The sequence below is a fragment of the Phyllostomus discolor genome, chromosome 7, assembly GCF_004126475.2.
Source record: "Phyllostomus discolor isolate MPI-MPIP mPhyDis1 chromosome 7, mPhyDis1.pri.v3, whole genome shotgun sequence".
Taxonomy (NCBI): domain Eukaryota; kingdom Metazoa; phylum Chordata; class Mammalia; order Chiroptera; family Phyllostomidae; genus Phyllostomus; species Phyllostomus discolor.
The window spans coordinates 8,398,563-8,416,888 of NC_040909.2; the positions used below are offsets into that span (position 1 = coordinate 8,398,563).

The 18,326-nt window shown below is 60.1% G+C and overlaps 1 protein-coding gene across 1 annotated transcript; it reads left to right on the forward strand.

Annotated features, from left to right (window-relative positions):
• Positions 1-1,271: 1,271 nt before the first annotated feature.
• POMGNT2 (protein O-linked mannose N-acetylglucosaminyltransferase 2 (beta 1,4-)) lies at positions 1,272-14,508 on the forward strand. The gene is made up of 2 exons (XM_028518840.2): positions 1,272-1,520; positions 12,167-14,508. Exon 2 carries the CDS (start codon positions 12,268-12,270, stop codon positions 14,008-14,010), a length of 1,743 nt encoding a protein of 580 aa, XP_028374641.1. The 5' UTR covers positions 1,272-1,520; positions 12,167-12,267; the 3' UTR covers positions 14,011-14,508.
• The last annotated feature ends 3,818 nt before the right edge of the window (positions 14,509-18,326 follow it).

The following is an 18,326-nucleotide window of genomic DNA, read 5'->3' on the forward strand; positions in this document are numbered from 1 at the left end:
CCGCTCTCCTGGGCTGTCTGGTGCCTCTCTCCGTCAGCTGACCACCACTGGCTTTCTTGCCAAGGACCATACACTTAGTACAGGGGCTTTTTTTTTTTTTTTGGTTTTATTTATTTATTTTTAGAGAGGGAAGGGAGGGAGAAAGAGAGAGAGAGAGAAACATCAATGTGTGGTTGCTGGGGGCTGTGGCCTGCAACCCAGGCATGTACCCTGGCTGGGAATCGAACCTGCGACACTTTGGTTCTCAGCCCATGCTCAATCCACTGAGCTACGCCAGCCAGGGCAGCACAGGGGCTTTTGAAAACCAAAACCAGAGCAGGCCCTGGCCGGGCAGCTCAGCTCAGCTGGTTTAAGCTTCGCCCAGATAAGCCAAACTTGTGGGTTCAATTCCTGGTCAGGGCGCAGGGAAGAATCAACCAATGAGTGCAGAGCTAAGTGGAACAGAAAATCGATGCTTCCCTTTCCTGCTCTCTCCGAGATCAATAAATAAAGATAAATGAGTGAAACTCAAATCTCTCCCAGCAAAAACTCAAGAGGCCTATAAACGAAGAAATGGAGCATGTGTGTATTCTGAGCGCTGGCAGTAAGTGTCAGACACAGCAGCCCTGAGAGCTGGGACTGGCTGCCCTTGAGGAGCTGGGCAGTCTGCGTGGGGGAGGGGGAGGTCGGGACGAGGGAGGTGACACACAGGAGGGATGGTGTCTTGTATTTAAGTAACCTGTCATGCCACATTTTTAAAGCACCTGAACGTATTACCGTATTTTGTCGTGTATAATGTGCACCAGCATTTTGGTGTGTGTTACACGCGGGATTATTCTATGTAATGTAATAATATTATTTTGTGTGCATTATACATGGGATTGCTATATGTGATGCAATAATATATTACTTTGTGTTCATCATACACGGGATTATTACATATATTATACCCATGATATGTAATTATTATGCCCATGCATAATGCACATCCTTATTTTTCCCTCAAAATTTTGGTCAACAACTGTGCGTTATACACAGCAAAATACACACTTAATTTGATTTTATAAGTAGCATCTGATTACTGGCTTAAGTTGCATTAAATTTATTATCAGGACTCCCATAATTGCATAAACGTAACACCGAGTAAAACAGCCTCTCCCAGAAAGCAAACTACAATTCCCAGGATCCCGCTGATTACAATGACGGTTTGTTCGGGATTCAAACTACAATTCCCATAACTCCGCGAGCCAAGAGGTGAGGTTCTAGTCGAGGGCCGGTGGCTGTGCCCGGGAGCCTGCGCACACGCATGGACTCCCGCGCCCGGGTCGCTCGCCGAGCCGGCGCGCAGCGGGCACCCGCGAGCCTGGCGGAGGCAGACGGGACGGCACGGAGCTGCCTGCGCCCCTCGCCTGGGCCTCCCCGCTCGGAGCAGGCGCCCGGGCAGTGTTGCAGCGGCAGATTCGGACAAAGCTGTCGCCGCTGAAAGCACTCCTGCACGTGTGGGCGAAGGTGGCTTCAGCCCCGCGGAGCCCGGGCTGCGGGTGAGACGCGCGCGCTCGGCGCTGGCGAGGGCTTCCCGACCCGGCTGGGTTTGGAGTTGCGAGATGGGCCCCTAGACATCCCCGGGGGGTGGACGTCGGGGCCGCCGGGCCTTTGGGAGAAGGGGAGCCGAAGGGAGTTGGCAGAACGGAGGGGTGACATGTGATGAGGGCTTAAGGAGGCGCAGGAGGTGGGCAGGGGTCGGGGGGTGGACCCTGAGGGTCCTAGTGTCGCGGGCCCGGGCCTGCCCGCAGAAGCCCTCAGCTCCTGGCATGCGTTGCAGCTGGTCCCCAAGCCCTTCGCCTGGGGGATGATGGTGCGCGTGAGGCGCGGGTGGCGGGGAGCCAGCCGAGGTGTGCGAAGAGGGCCTGCGCCTCCCGGGCTCCCTTTGAAGGCAGTGCCTGGGCAGGCCTGCAGCCGATCCCAGGGCTGCTTGGGGCTCAACGGGGCACGCACTGTGAGTCTGGCCATAAGAGCCTGCCACACCTGCTCTAGGTGCCTGGGTAGCCCCTGAAGGAGGGGTCCCGTGGCCTCTGGGCCGCATGTGTAGGAACCGGTGACTGGGTCACTGATGGAAATCCTCCGCCAGAGTCTGAGGTCCTCAGGCCAAAGCCCAGCACTTGGTGCGGGCGACCGGGTTCTGTTTATTTCATGCCAACCAATTCACAGAGCCTCCTCCTGGGGGAGGCAAGACCCGGCATGGGCAAGGGGGGGGGGGGTGAGTTGCCCAGCTTAGCAGGAGGGCACAGGCTGAACAGTCGTCCTTCCCCGGATGCTCCCTGTTCGCGTGCTGGACATTTGCACCCTGACTCTGGCTTACTAGCTGTGTGCCCTTAACCAAGTCACTCACCTTCTCTGGGCCCGCTTCGCCCTCTGCAAAATGGGAGTAAAAGCACCCTCGTCACCGAGTGGCTGTGGCAATTAAATGAAACAGCCCCGACAAGTCGTCAGCCCCGGGTCTGGCTCATGACGTCTGTCTGGCAAATGTCAGCGCTGGTGGCTGCCGCCGAGATAGAAAACGTTAGTGGCGGTGAGCTCGGAGCCCAGCGCCGTCTTCCAGCGGGGGCTCGCTGCCCTCTGCTCTCAGCGGCCTTGGGGAACTGGAGTTCACCTTTTCACATAACAGATGGGGAGCCTGAGCCCCCCCCCGGAAGGCGCAGCCGGGAAAGAACCCAGGGTCTCTCTTCCCCGGGGATGGGCAGCCCCTCAGGGAGGAAAGCGGAGAGTGGAGACGCCCAGCCAGGAGGAGGGTGGGGCACTGGTGGCCGGGTCCCCACACACCCTGGCCGTGTGGGCCTCCTGGTGGCCTCCACGTGGCGGGCTGTCAAGGCAGCTGCGGCTCTCTTCATCCTGGCCAGGAGGTTGGCAAGCGCTTGCTCTAAGCTTCGCTTTAGAAAATATTTAGCTACAAACAAAGGCTTCCCGTGACTATATTGAGCTAACTGGAAAATTAAATTACCAAACGCTTCACTCCCCAAGGATCCTCGTCGCTCCCAGTCTGGTTGTGAGTGGATACCCTCCCCCAGGACCCGCTCAGCACCCGAGGGGCTTTGCACATGGGTGTACAAAGGACGAGTGTGAAAGGGGGGCCCACACGTGTCACCACGGGCTGTGGAGTCACACTTGGGCTTGCATCCCAGCCCCACCCTTTAATGGCTGTGTGACACGGGGCAATTCGCTTAACGGCCCTGACCCTGCGCCCTCGAATGTGAAGTGAGTGAGTGACAGAATGCATGTAAAGGGCTTCACGTTGCTCCCGGCGGAGAGTAAGGGCCAGCAAATGGGAGTTGTTCCATCGTTATTACAACGAAGAACAATGATACAGAAATAATTGTCGGGCAGTGTGCTTGGCTTGTCTTGTCTCTTTGAATTCCCAGAACCACCCTGGAGAGAGAGGTGTCCTGTCTGTTCTTTAGACCAGGACGTGGGGGCGGGCTGGGGTGCAGAGCTGGCCCTCACAGATGCAGAAGAACAAGTCCCGAGTGAGGCTGCATGGGTGGTGGATCTAAGACAGTCACACTCGTAGACACAGAGTGGAAAGTGGTCGCCGGGGCCTGCGGGGAGGGGACGGTGGGAAGGTCTCAGTCAAAGGGCGCAAAGTTTCAGGTGCACCAAGGACTGCAGCTTAGAGACCTGCTGGGCCGCACAGTGGCTACAGTTAATGATGCGTGTGCATGGCTGTACGCTTGAAACTTGCTAAGGGGGTAGGTCTTATGTGCTAAGTGTTTCATCACAGGACACTGACAGTCACAACAAGAGGGCAGGAGGGAGCTGGTGCAGCTGGCGGACAGGCCTGTGCAGATGGCGGCGATGGTTTCACTGGCGGATCCGTATCTCCGGGCCCTCGCATTGCGGGCATGAATTATGCACGGCTTTCTGCGTGTGAAAAGGAAGGAGAGGAGGTGGTCTGGCGTCACGCTGCTGGCTGCTGCCGGGCGACAGGACAGGAGCTTACTTCCTGGCATCTTGGCTCCGGAACCAATGCCATTTAACTTTCCACCTCCCGGTCTTCGCCGCTTTGTAGTGCAGTTGTGGCCCGGGGCAGCCTGCCCGGCTAGGGCCGGGGTGTTCTCGGACCACGTGGAGACGCTGCCGGACTCAGCAGCCTGGCTGCATGTTTCCTGGCCCCGTCTGAGGTCCTGTGAGGCTGGAGGGGGCTGTCCACCGGTGGGTCTGGGAGCCGCAGTGTCAAGAAGGGGCGGCTGAAGCAAGCGAGGACCCTCAGGGCTGGGGGAGGGTGCCGTCTGGTGAGACGTGGAGGGCTTGGTTATGAGAAGAAGTGGTCTTACTTAGGAGCTGGGAAGGGTCTCGCAACTGCCTTCCTCTCTCTGGGCCTGCTCTCTGCTTTGGGGATGGGGGGAGGCCCACCCATGATGAGCCTGGACGTGAGGAGGAGCCGTGGGCTGGGCCAGCACACAGCGCCTCTAGGCTTGCTGGCCCACACTGCCCCTCAGGACCTCTTCTCCAAAACCAGGATGGAGCCCATCACTTCTGAGGGCTCTTTCAGCTCTAAAAAGTGGGATTTTGCGACTCTAAATTGATGGCTCACCCCTCGGCATGGCACCGGGGCAGGGTGATAATGGTCATGGCAGCGTGCACCCAGAGGTCCTTGGGGGGGAGAGTGGCTTGGCACTCTCCTGCCGCCTGCCGCCACGCGTGGCTCTGTGCCTGGCCGGTGCGGTGTGACTACACAGAGGAAGCCTTGGGTTGCTATGTTACGGTCGAGGGCCCCTGGGTCTGCGCCTCTAGAGCCATCCACACCTGCTCTGCCTTCAAGCGACGAAAACTCACTGCCCTGAGGTCCCCCCTACTTCTCCGTCCCTAACTGTCCCTCCGAGTCTGACGGCAGGGGAACACAGTGCTGGAGAGCCGGCCCCCCAGGGTCGGGCCCGGACTTGAACCCTGGGGCCCCTGCCTGAGCTGGGAGACCTGAAGCAAGGCGCTCGCTCCACCGAGCCTCAGTCAACCCTTTTCACGGTGCAAGAGCACGGAGACGGCCCAGGGGCCGCAGGAGGACTTCCGTGAGGCTTAGGTGAAGGGGGGCAGGAAAGGGGCTGAGGATGACGCCTGGCGCGTAGTAGGTGCTCAGTATCAGGAGACGGCGGTGGCACTGACCTCCGCCCTCTGCTCAGAGGCCAGCCCCCTGTCCTCCTGAGCCGGCGTGGACGGCGATGCATCCTTCCGTTTCCTGCGGCTTCCTCTGTCCCGGGGCCCAGCACCCGCCAGGGAATCCGGAGAATGGGACTTCTCGCTCTGCCAGGGGTGACTGCTGTCGGCGTCATCTCCCGCCGAGAGTCGTCTCTTCTGCATTTTGAAAAGCGTCACCAGGGGCCCCTTCCTGGGTCCTCGGCCCAGAGCCAGGCCCAGGGAGGGTTTGGGGACTCTGGCCTGCCGTGTGGTCGCTGCTACTGCTGTCTCTGCTCTTCCCAGTCCAGTGTCTGGGCTGTTTTAGACAGGCCAGGGAGGAGACCCCCTCGGGGTCCTCCGGCAGGGGGTTGCGGCCGGAATCACGGCACATCCTGGGGTGGCAGCAGGAGTGGCCACAGCCGTGTGCCGGCTCCCCGAGCTTCCAGCCGGGCTGTAAGCGGGCACCGTGAGGAACCGCAGAAACGGTCCAGCCTTGCTCTGTTCCGGGGGCTCGTTTCTCAGGGGGCCCGCCTCTCCCCGCCAGTGGGGGAGGGGCATGCGACACAAGCCGCCGCTGGATCTGGCCTCTCCCTGTGTCTCCCCCTGGTGGCTGCTTCAGACCCAGTCTCCACCCTTCCCCCCCATTTATCTGGGGCCGAGAAAACCCGGGGCGGAATTTTGCCCCTCGCGCCCCAAGCAGTGCCGCTTGTGTGAGGAGGAGTGGGCTGGGGCAACTTTCCTCCAGAGGGGGCTCTGAGTGTGGTGGGCCTCTCCGTGTGCCCTGGCGTGTGGCCTTGTGCATGATCTCGGCCGAGGCTAGGGACAGGATTTGCTGAGCCTTGATGGAGGGGGCGGGTCATCCCCTGTCGAATGGGCTGGTCGCCTGGGGCTGGATGGAAATCCCCTGCTGGGTATCGGGAAGCAGGGAAGTGCAGAACTGGGGACTGTTAGCAAAACCTCCGAGCCGATCTCATTAATACTGAGCACGTGTAAGAATCCCCGGGACACACAGGTTCCTGGGCACCCCTCAGAGATCCTGGGTCAGCAGGCCCGGGAGAGGCCCAGGAGTCTGCATTTCCCATATCCCAGGCACTGCTGGTCCTGGGTCCCACCACGAGTCCCAGCATGAGTCCTGCCCGGCCGGACCCAGGACCAACCCCGCTCTGTGCCTGTGAAGTCGCCCTCACAGGGTCACCTGGTTTTGCTGGCCTCCCTCCAGGCAGGGACCCACAGAGTGGCTGGTCCCTTCGTGTGCAAACAGCCCCAACCCTTAGAGAGTCCTCTTCCTGCCTGCCTGCCTGCTGGATGCCTCCTCCCTGTGACTTCTCCCTGCCGGCTTCACTGCAGGGCCCTGGGCCAGCCCACACCGCTGTGCTAGGGGCAGGGGCAGGGGCAGGGTGGCAGCCCGCTGCTGGGAATCAGGTGTGTGCCCGCAGTCCATACACATGCCCGGGGGCCTGGGTTGCACGTGGCATCACCATGCACGTGCGTCCAGTAGGTCAGAAAGGGCTGCAGCCCCCCCCCCCGCCCTCGCACCTTGGGGCACCCTTGTTCTTGCCACACAGCCCCTCGGGTGTCGGAAGACTGACTGCCCAGGGTCCGGGGCGTCTCTTCCTTGGAGAAGTGCCCTCCCTGCTTCTTCAAGCATCCCCCCCCACCTCAGGACAGCGGTTCCTGACCTTGACCACGCTGGAATAGCATCGTCTTTATGGTTGAGCCCGTAGGCTCTGATTCCTGGCAAAGGTGCACAGCCAGAGTCCGCTCATGAGGAAACATCAGACACATTGAGAAAAAGACTGGGAAGGAGCCGACCCCCATGCTTACCACAGTCAAGGCCACGAAAATCAAGGAGAGACCAAGAAGCTGCCCCCGACTGGAGGGGACGAGAGACCTAATGACGGGGGTGGCCACGTGTCACCCTGGGTCGGGTTCTGGGCCGCAGAATAGGGACCACAGATTAACAATATCGCACACCAATGTTAACTTCCCGAATCCGTGTTGCGTAAGAGAACTTTCTCTTTCTTAGGAAATCCGCGCCGGAGTATTAAGGGCTAGAGGGGCAAGATGTCTACAGCTTATTTTTGAATGGCTCAGGAGAGACAGGGAACAACAGAATGTGTCGAATTAACCGTTGGCGAATCTGTAGGAGAGTTCTTTGTATTATACATGCGACTTTGTGTAAGTCCGAATTACTTCCAGATAAAAAGAAGAGAAAACAAGATCGCAGATGCCGTCGCCAGCCTGCCCGGGTTCGAGCCTCCTGGTCGTTTCCTGTGTAGCTTTGGGCAGGCCCAGACTCTGGCGGTGCTTTTACCATCTGTGTAGAGTGCAGGTTGTTGTGAAGTGGAGAACCTGGCACCCAGTAACTGGCCAGCGATGCTGCTGCTGCTGCTGCTGCTGCTGTACTTAGGATGCTGAAGAGGCCAAAGGAAAACCCGAGCCAGCCCTGACCGGTGTGGCTCAGTGGGTTGGGTGTCATCCCACAAAGCGAAACGTTGCCGGTTCGATTCCCGGTCAGGGCACATGCCTGGGTTGCGGACTTGGTCCCTGGTGGGAGGCGTGTGAGAGGCAGCCGATTGATGTTCCTCTCACACATGGATGCTTCTCTCCGTCTCTTGCTCCCTCCCTTACCCTCCCTCTAAAAAATAAAGAAAACCCAAGCCAAAGCCTGTCACCTCCCTCCCTTTGAGGATGTTGCATTCCAGGCTCCCTGGGTGGCTGGCAGGGACCACTAATGCCTTGGCCCCTCGTCACACAGCTTTCTCTACAGAGCCTGGGGCCCTGGCAGCTCTGTCCCCCACGTCTTCCCCTGGCACCCATGCCCAGGCTCCCCACTTTCTACCTGCCTGGTTGTGCAGGGCCCGGCCGCCACTGCCCGAGGATGGGTGAAGAGCCTGGCAGCCTCAGGACTTGCTGAGCAGGCAGGTGTGATCGCTGGGCGTGGCGGTGCCTGCTGTGGACTGTAGCGGTCACTGCCCATGGGGACATGTGAGCATTTAATGGAGATGTTTGTCTTATCCCCCATGACCACCAAAATACCTCCAGCACCTCTCTGAACACACCCTTGCCCCCCCAGGTCGCTTCTCTGGCGGGCCCCAGCCCCGACCAGGTCTCTTTCCTGTCACACACCTGCGCACTGCGTGCACTTCATGCGTCTGTGAATGTTGTATGCTTCCTGCGATGGGTTGTCCTCTGCCCCTCTTGACGCGGCAGTCCTCTCAAACCGGCCCCCGGGGCCCTCTGGCTGTGTGTCCACAGTGGGGTCTGAGCATCCCTGGAAGAGTGGCTCTTGTCTGAGTTGGCAGTTTCACCTAGAGAAAGCGATGCAGGCGTGTTCCGGGTCTCCTGTTTGGAGCATCTCAGCAGCGGCTCCCACCATGCTGGTCCTTGCTGGCATCCCTGTTTCCGGCCACACGGGGGCGCCGTCGCGCCGCTCCCGGATGCTGGAGAGGACCCACACAGGCAGCTGTAACTTGCAGGTGACTCACGGGTGCCGAGCAGAAACCAGGTGGTGTCAGAGCAGGCTGTGTGGCGGAAGGTTTCTGCGTTGGTAGGGTCGGGGGGTGGGGGGGGGTGCAAGCGAGCCGGAGGGAGGCTGGGCCCACTGTTGCCTGCCTCACTGTCCTGCCTGGGCGGAGGGCCTTGGAGGCTGGGCTGTCCTCAGCCAAGCCTGACGTTGTCCACCACGCCCGAGTCCCAAGGACTGGAATTCCGTCGGGGTCCCCCTCTTTGAAGACAATTCCATCCCCCTTTGCTGATGAGGAAGCCGAGTCCCAGTCACCAGCTGTGAACCTAGGATCCACGTCGTCTCCAGCTCTGACTCAGCTTTGCCCTTTAAACGAAACAATGATTGATGTTAAAGTTTAGTCTAAGAATGTGAATGCTTAACTGAGTGTTAAATGTGCCCACTCGGGTAATAGCCAGGTTTTACAAGGAGCACGCAGAGGCTGCCGACATTTTGGCAAAGGGTTAAATACTTTCATTGGAAAACCCGCGGCCCCGCGAATGTCTAATCTGGGGGCACATTCAGGCAGTAGGGTGCCAGTCCCAGTTTTATGTGCTGCTTCTGGTAACGGTAAGGGGTGGGGGAGATCATTCTGAGGACATGTGAGGTTATCGGAACTGGTTTGCGCTTTTCTGACTGATGGGATGCGAGACATGTCCACGCAGGACCAAAGCCTCCGTCTGTAATTCAGTTTGAGTAATCCAGGCCGCAGCTGCCAATGCAGCGCTTCTTGGGGACGAAACAAGTGTGCTGTAACTCTCGGTGAGCGTTAGGAACAGCCCTTGGGAGTGAAACTGTTGGAAAATGATGTGACACCCTGCGTGGACACCGTCTTGGCTGGTGGGTCTTCTGCAGCCGGGGGCTGGCGGGGGCTGGCAGGCCCCGAGCTCCACCGCCCTGCTCCCGGAAGAGGGGCCGGTGCACAGCAGCTGGCTCTGGCTGTCGTGCAGCTGGGGCCTCGGGTGCAGTGGGGCGGCCAGCAGCCCCAGCCCTTGGGCCTGCACCTCATCATCATTCAATGCGAGTGTAGTTGCCGGAAGTTACCCATTAGCACAATTCACGTCTTAGGTGGATTTCTGTCTCCCCTGGAAAGACCCTCAGAGTAGTGTGATGGGCTGAGTTGTGTCCCACAAATTCACGTAGTCCCACCCTGACCCCCCCAGAGGCCTTTCAGAAGGTAGTTAAGGTTCCATGCGGTCCTCAGGGCGGGGCCCTGGTCGGGTGGGGCTGGTGTCCCTGTGAGGACAGGGAGAGAGACCACAGGCCCCGTCCCCTGTGCACACACAGGGAACAGGCTGTGAGCATGCAGTGAGCCAGCCAAGGACAGAGGCCTCAGGGGAGACCAGACCTGCCGACACCTTGAGCTTGAACTTCTAGCCTCCGGGACTGTGAGAAAATACATTTTTGTTGTCTAAGCCCCCAGCCTGTGGCCCTTTGTTAGGCAGCCTGAGCAGAACGCTACAAGTAGGTAGCCGCCTGCCTGCCCAGCCCTGTTGCCCTGGGTGTTCCGTCCCCAGCCACACAGCCCAGGCACAGGCAGACCCAGAACAGTGACAACTGGCCTGGAGAAAGGGGATGACCCTGGGGCTGCCTCCCACTAAGCGACGTGGTCTGTTCACCATTTTTTTTAAAGATTTTATTTATTTATTTTTAGAGAGAGGGGAAGGGAGGGAGGGAGAGAGGGAGAGAAGCCTCAGTGTGTGGTTGCTTCTCACGCACCCTCTACTGGGGACCTGAGCTGGCCCACAACCCAGGCATGTGGTCTGAGTGGGAATTGAACCAGCGACCCTTTGGTTTGCAGGCTGGCACTCAATCCACTGAGCCACACCAGCCAGGGCCGCTGGTTCACCATTTTGAATCTTCTTCCTGGGAACTGTGTTCATTATCCAGGAACATTTTATCCGGTGATGGGGGAAGGCCTCTTTGATCTTCTCCAGAACTAGGGTCTGATTAATGTACTCCCCGCCTCCATCGGTTCCCCTTTGAAAACCTTCCTGAGGATCTTGATTGATCTTTCAGTCCTACTGGTGTATGCCCAGCAGCGTGGGGGGTGGGGACCAGCGGGGAGTGTGGGTCCCCTGAATGGCCATGATGCCCCAGCGCTTGCTGTTGGCTTCCCCCCACATCACTGGGGGTGACTTCCCAGCAGGCGAAGGTCCGAGAGTCACTTTCCATCTGTGTCCTCGGTGGTGAAATACCATTTTATCTGTGGAATTCATGTTGCCCCGGAAGCAGACCCTGAGGCAGGGGCTCAAGTGCAAGGAGACTGTTTGCACTGGCTTCCAGTAAACATGAGTGGGGGAGAGGAGGAGCGAGACAGGGGAAGGGACAAGGGTGTGCATCGGGCCCGTCACCACCACGAGCGAGCGCTTCGTCCTTAGGTTACTCCGACAGCCAGTGCGAACCTGCCTCGGCTCTCTCGCACCCAGGAGGGTGGTGTCCGTGCATCCGTTCCTGCGGGCGCTGGTGCGGGCGCCCTGGCTGGTACGGGGTCCAGTCAGAAACCCAGGCCCTCTGCACCGGGGCCCTGGGCTTCAACGCACACGGTTCCCAGCACGATATTCTGTCATCCCCCGCAAACCTTCCTCTCCGCGCTCCCCCGGAAGGGTCCCGAGAGCCCGCAGGGCCCAGGGGAGGTCCCTGTGCTCGTCCCGCCTGCTGTGGGCACCAGCCCGGCGGCCCAGGGGGTGGCTGGAGGACGAGCATCAGTGACAAACAGTCCTTTCCCATCCCCAGTCTCCAGGACTGGGTCCTGCCATGTTGCCCATTTGCCCCACAAGTTCCCAGCCCCGCCGGGTCGCCTGGTTCCCATAAGCTTTGCCCCAAGGCCTGAGCCCAGTGGACTGGCTGCTGCCCACAGTCCCCCAGGCCCAAGGGAAACCCTGGCCTCCTTCCTGCCTGGGGGCCCCGCCCCACATCGCCCCCTGCTGCCAGCCTGCCTTCACCGCAGCACATGTGTGTGCGAGAGGGACAGGTAGCAGAGTGCCCACCTGAGAGGTGAGTGAGTACCCAGGGCTGACGCCCACTCAGGTTGGAGGTGCTCTTTCCTCTCTTCTCTCCTTGTTTTCCTGGGGGTGTTGCTTTTTGACAGTCCCAGGTGTGCGGGTTTTAGCTTCACTTTCTCTTGGAAACTGTTCTCTGTATGATCAGAGCAGAACATGCATCCGCTTGTGCCGTGCAGCCTGCCTCTCGTGCCCCCAGGGAGAGCTCCATTGTTTACCGCTTCTGAATATCACTTTATGAGTCCTCTACTCTCCAGAATTCTGCATTTTTATAGTGATTTATTTGATTCTTTATTGGGGGTTTTTTTTTTTGGCCGAGCCCAAAGCCCAGGTGAAGAGATGTGCACTGCCCCGGGGAAGCGGTGGGGTCTGATCCACTGTACGGCCTGCGTGCGGAGCGGCACCGCGGTCCCCTGCGGCGGCGGGGCCCCAGAGCCCAGCCCCGCGCCTGACCCACAGCGCCACCCACAGACAGACGGTGCCAACACCTGTTCCCTGTTCTTCTCTCCTGTAGGCTTTTGCCCATCGGTGCTCAGGGTGCCCACAGGCATGGCCTGTGACATTTGGCAGCCGCCGTCACCTCACTAGCGCCCCCACACGGGCGGCGGCGTTAGGATGCAGCTCTCCGCCGTGTTCAACGCCCTGCTGGTGTCGGTGCTGGCGGCCGTGCTGTGGAAGCACGTGCGTCTGCGCGAGCATGCGGCCAGTCTGGAGGAGGAGCTGGCGCTGGGCCGACAGGCGCCCGAGGCGGCCCCGGCGCAGAGGATCGACTACCCGAAGGCGCTGCAGAGCCTGATGGAGGGCGGCACGCACATGGTGTGCACGGGGCGCACGCACACCGACCGCATCTGCCGCTTCAAGTGGCTGTGCTACTCCAACGAGGCGGAGGAGTTCATCTTCTTCCACGGCAACGCCTCCGTCATGCTGCCCAACCTGGGCTCGCGGCGCTTCCAGCCGGCGCTGCTCGACCTGTCCACCGTGGACGACCACAACACCCAGTATTTCAACTTCGTGGAGCTGCCGGCCGCCGCCCTGCGCTTCCTGCCCAAGCCCGTGTTCGTGCCCGACGCGGCCCTCATCGCCAACCGCTTCAACCCCGACAACCTCATGCACGTCTTCCACGACGACCTGCTGCCCCTCTTCTACACGCTGCGCCAGTTCCCGGGCCTGGCCCGCGAGGCCCGGCTCTTCTTCATGGAGGGCTGGGGCGAGGGCGCGCACTTCGACCTCTACAAGCTCCTCAGCCCCAAGCAGCCCCTCCTGCGGGCTCAGCTGAAGACGCTGGGCCGGCTGCTGTGCTTCTCCGACGCGTTCGTGGGCCTGTCCAAGATCACCACCTGGTACCAGTACGGCTTCGTCCAGCCGCAGGGCCCGAAGGCCAACATCCTCGTCTCCGGCAACGAGATCCGGCAGTTCGCGCGGTTTATGACGGAAAAGCTGAACGTGAGCCAGGCCGGGGGCCCGCTGGGTGAGGAGTACATTCTGGTCTTCAGCCGCACGGAGAACAGACTCATCCTGAATGAGGCGGAGCTGCTGCTGGCGCTGGCCCAGGAGTTCCAGATGAAGACGGTGACCGTGTCCCTGGAAGACCACGGGTTTGCTGACGTCGTGGGGCTGGTCAGCAACGCCTCCATGCTGGTCAGCATGCACGGGGCCCAGCTGGTCACGGCCCTCTTCCTGCCGCGGGGGGCCACCGTGGTGGAGCTCTTCCCATATGCCGTCAACCCCGACCACTACACCCCTTACAAGACGCTGGCCACCCTGCCTGGCATGGACCTCCACTATGTCGCCTGGCGGAACATTGCGCCAGAGAACACGGTCACGCACCCTGAGCGGCCCTGGGACCAGGGGGGCATCGCCCACCTGGACCAGGCGGAGCAGGCCCGAATCCTGCAGAGCCAGGAGGTCCCGCGGCACCTGTGCTGCCGCAACCCCGAGTGGCTGTTCCGCATCTACCAGGACACCAAGGTGGACGTCCCGTCCCTCATCCAGACCATACGGCGCGTGGTGAAGGGCCGCCTGGGGCCGCGGAAGCAGAAGTGGACCGCCGGCCTCTACCCGGGCAAGGTGCGGGAGGCGCGGTGCCAGGCGTCGGTGCAGGGCGCCTCCGAGGCCCGCCTCACCGTCTCCTGGCAGATCCCCTGGAACCTCAGGTACCTGAAGGTGCGGGAGGTGAAGTACGAGGTGTGGCTGCAGGAGCAGGGGGAGAACACCTACGTGCCTTACATCCTGGCCCTGCAGAACCACACCTTCACCGAGAACATCAAGCCCTTCACCACCTACCTGGTGTGGGTCCGCTGCATCTTCAACAAGCTCCTCCTGGGACCCTTCGCAGACGTGCTGGTGTGCAACACGTAGCGAGTGTGCGAGGCCAGGCCCCAGGGGGGGGGGGGGTGGCTCCCCCGGCCCAGGGTCCCTGGGCCTGCCATCCCCACCTCCCCCGGTGGCTTCTGGGAGGCGTTGGTTTACTGATTGAGCAGGCCTGCCCCGGGCCTGTGCCTCCGTTCTTCTCACTGCGCCTGGGGTGCGGGGTCCACAGCACTCCTCTGTGCCCTGTTGCCGTGGGACACTCCCGCCCCTGTCCCCTTCTCCCGTCCTGAGCATCCACACCCCTGGAGAAGGTCCTTAGGGGGAGGAGGAAGAGGGAGAAGGAAGGTAAGAATCCTACGGAACCTCTTTTTCTGGGCGATCATGTTGGTCCCTACCGAGTCTTTCTGGCCAGTACCCAGGTTTCTGGAAATAACAAGTAACCAACCAATCCTATGGTGGTTTGGGCAGGCGGGTCGTCAGCTTCCGTCACCGTGAAATTCACCTGTAGCCCAGTGCAGGGACACACATTAAATGCTTCTCAACGTCTTTGTCAGGTTTTTTATGGGACAGCAGGAAGTGGGACTGGGAGGTGCCCTCTAGTCCCAATTGTCAACCATAGGGGTGTGGCAGAGGGAGAACCTCAAGGACTGGGAAGCCGGGCTGGCTGATTGGATTTCACCTTGACTGCCGGGTGAAGGTCACAGCTCTACCTAAGTAGGACGGAAGCCTGGGAGTGGGTGGGGGAGGGCATGGTGAGGAACAGCAGTGACCACCAGCAGTTCTCGGGGTCTGCTGGACATCTGCACGCACAAGGGCATGACAGACACCCCCGGCATGGGGTCCACTCAGAAGGACATGGGACAGGACACTTGGCCGGGTGGCAGGGCAGTGTCAGGCTCTCGTCTTCCACGGGAGAGGGGTCCTCACGGCAGTCCAGAGTCCGTTCTCTCGCCCCCACCCAAGGGACTGCTCAGGGGTGAGGAGACGAGACCCACGGTGGGACTGTGGGGGACGCTTTGGCTCAGAAGCCCCACGGAAGCCACTGTCACTCGCACAACTCCCAGTCCTAGTCCCCAGGGTCCCTCGGGGGACATGCCCGGTGTGAGAGTCCCCGCCCACAGGGAGCCTGGACTCTGGTTCCTCCCAGGAGTTGAGTTCATCTCTCTGGAACCCCTCCGTCCAGAAGTGGCTCATCTCGCAGAGGTCAGCTTCATGGTCAACAGTGTCACCAAACACATACCTGACATTCCTTCTGCCTTACCTGGCTTCCATGCGCACAGGGCTGGAGAGTCAACCCCAGATCACATCTGTCCTTACAGGAGAGTCCTCACCTCTCCTTCAAAGGGAGGCTCTGCTGCTGGCCCGACTCCTGCGGAGGAGAAAGGGTAAGGGCGGGGTCAAGGAAGGAGTCCCAGCCCAAAGCTCAGCTCTGAGAGGTGTGCACCAGGATAATCGGGCCCCTGAGCCGGGGCTGTTTGCCCCACGCATGTCCGGTCCCTGGCTGCGAGCCACTGTGGGAAGGGTGGCCACGGTGCAGGTTCACGGCAGGAGACCCGAGGGGCACGTTGTCGTGGCCAGCATGTGCCTCCATGACATTTTACCCAGAATACCTTTCTCCCTAACTGTACCCTCCCCCGCCTGCCCCCATCCCGGACTGCCGAGAAGCCACCATGGCACATCTGTACAGTCGGAAGTCTCGGACCCTGCCGGGGCGGGGGTGGCGCCACCATGCGGCAGTCCCACTAAAGACACGTCTCAGCTACCACCTCTCTCAGCGACTCCGAGTCTAGATACACACCTGGGAAGCGAGCACCCGTGTCCCCAAAGGACGGGCACAAAACTAGTCCCAGCGCTGACCGGGCGGAAGCTGCAAACAACCCAAATGTCCACCGACAGGTACATTCACGCACAGCACACGACAGTGAAAAAAGAGAGCTTCGGGCTCGTGCAACGGTGTGAATCTCACAGACAGACGCATCAGACCCAAAATATATACTGTGTGGTTCCATTCGTGTGAAATCCTAGGATGAGAAACCCGTCTGTGGCGATGAGGGTCAGAATGGAGGTTGCTAGGAAGGAGTGGATGAACACGGGTTGGGGGCAGGGTCTGGGAGGTAGGAGAAATCTTGATCTGAGTTACAGGGTTGCTGAACCTGGGGTTCCATGGTGTGACTGGCTGTCCGTGTAAGCCAGCATCAGCTTGCCCTGGAGGTTAGTGCGCTTCACACACTGTATATATGCACGTTGCTTCTCAGTGACAAAGGGAAAACTCAGCTCAAAGGGTGGGGAACCCCCTGTGTGTCCCCTACGGCTCCCTGGTGATTAGCCCCGCCACGTGCCCCAAACCCCAGCTCTACTGCCCGCGGGTCCTCCGGGAAGGCACTCCGCCTCCACAAGGGGGCGCCCACCGCTCCGTGCGGGTGTTGCAGTCCCTGCAGTGACCGAAGGGGCTCGGGCGGTTCCTGGGTTCCGTGAACCCGCGGGTTCCTGCCTGTGTCCAGGTCACTTTCTCCGAACCGGAAATCCTGCCTTACCTGAAGCCTCGTCCTGGTACTCTTTTTTTTTCCCTTAACGCCGTAACATGAACCTTCCCCACGTCACCAAACACGATTCTTGGAAAGCGAGGCTCTGGCTGGCCGGAGAACGTACCAGTGTGTGGCCTAGGAAATGGGTACTTTTCCCCAAGTCCCACCCCTGGACAGCCCTGAGTATGGCCGGCTCTTCTCTAGCATCTTTTTTTAACGTATTTTTTTAATTGGTGTTTCACTAACTTGTGAAATACACGGGAGTTCGGTGTAGAAATCCCTGAGCTGGACCAACGCGCCCGCCCACGCCCGCCCCACCCCTCCGCGGTGTGGATGGCGTCCATCGTCTCCATATTTGCACTTTTTTCCACTTCAGAAATTTAGCAGGCAAGATTTCTTTGTTATTACGTAGGAATTATTAAAGGGTGGTTACCATTCAGGGTAGTATTTCTCGAGGCCGTTTGCTTTAAACCTGCCTCTTTTTAAACACAACGGCCCATCGGTGACTCGGGTGGAGGTTCCGGCGGGAGACGGGGAGCTGGCTGCTCAGGAAGCCCCTCCCACTCACCTCCCGTGGGCCACCCCCTCCATCAACAAGGCAGCCAGTGCGTGTCCTGGCCCAGCACCCCTCACTCATACCCGCCACCTCTAAGGTTCCCCAGGCTGCCGCCTGCCGCCTATCTCTCTGCCGGACACCACCGTCTCCTCCCCGAGGCCTCCCTCGGGAAGGGCCCTGCCGTCCAGCAGTTGCCCCAGCCTGTCGCCTCCCACGTCCCTAGGACCAAACCTGAACTCTGTCTCTGCTGTGGAGTGGAACCTGAGTTTCCACCTAGAGATGCCTTCCTCGCTGGTTAACTTCCTCAGAGACCCGGTGACTCTCCTTTTATCGGCTGGGCAGACCCAGAGGCTACCCCAGCTCTCCCACTCACCTTCAGAAAGCCTCCGGCCCCCGTACCCAAATGCCCTACCAGACCCCACCCCCAAAGGAGCATCCCCTGAGCAGTGCTCACCAGAACCCCAGGTGGGCCCTCAGAGGTCTCCGGTGAGGGGCAGGAGGGCCGGTGATGCCCAGTCGAGGGGGCACTGCACGCTGTCCCTCCGAGGGGTCATAAGAAGTCCGCCCTCCGCCTGCCTTGGGGCAGAGTGCAGGCAGTTTCAAGGGGAAGAAAGGCCAACGTCCGAGGAAAAGTCCCAGACCACGGAGACAGCCCTTGCCTGCAGGTGGTCGGAGTGGGCCCGCAGCAAGGGTCTTACCTGAGCCGGCTGGCGAGCCTCAGCATTCTGGTGGGACGTCCGAAAGCCCAGGCCCCCCGGGGACCATCTCAGGGTGTTCACCGAGGTCTCCGTCCCCTCCCGAGGCTCCTGTGGCCTCCTCTGACCTCCGCGGGCCCGCAGCTGCATCCGAGGTTACAGGGACCTGCTTTCCAAACAGGGTGCCAAGGCACGCGCTCTGACGACCAGATGGAACATGCAAAACTGGGCCCGCCGCCACACATCTGGGCCCTGTGGCCGCCACAGCACACGGCCTCTGGCTCCTTCCAAATTGTGTGTTCTCCGGGGGAATGTGCTCAGTAAGATTTTTAGAATGAATTGAGGGAAGGGAGAGAGAGAGGGAGGGAGGAAAGGAGGGAGAAAGAGAAGGGTGGGTGCTACAAGCAGAGGCTCTGGAGTCAAACGAGCCTGGGTTCAAATCCCAGCTCCACCAGCTATCTAATCTGCTCTGTGACCTTGGGCAAGTAACTCGACCTCTCTGAGCCTAAGTTTCCTTGACTGTCAAATGGGAGCAGTAAAGCCTACCTGGAGTTGTTTTGAAGGTGTGCAATAAGGAGCATAGGTAAA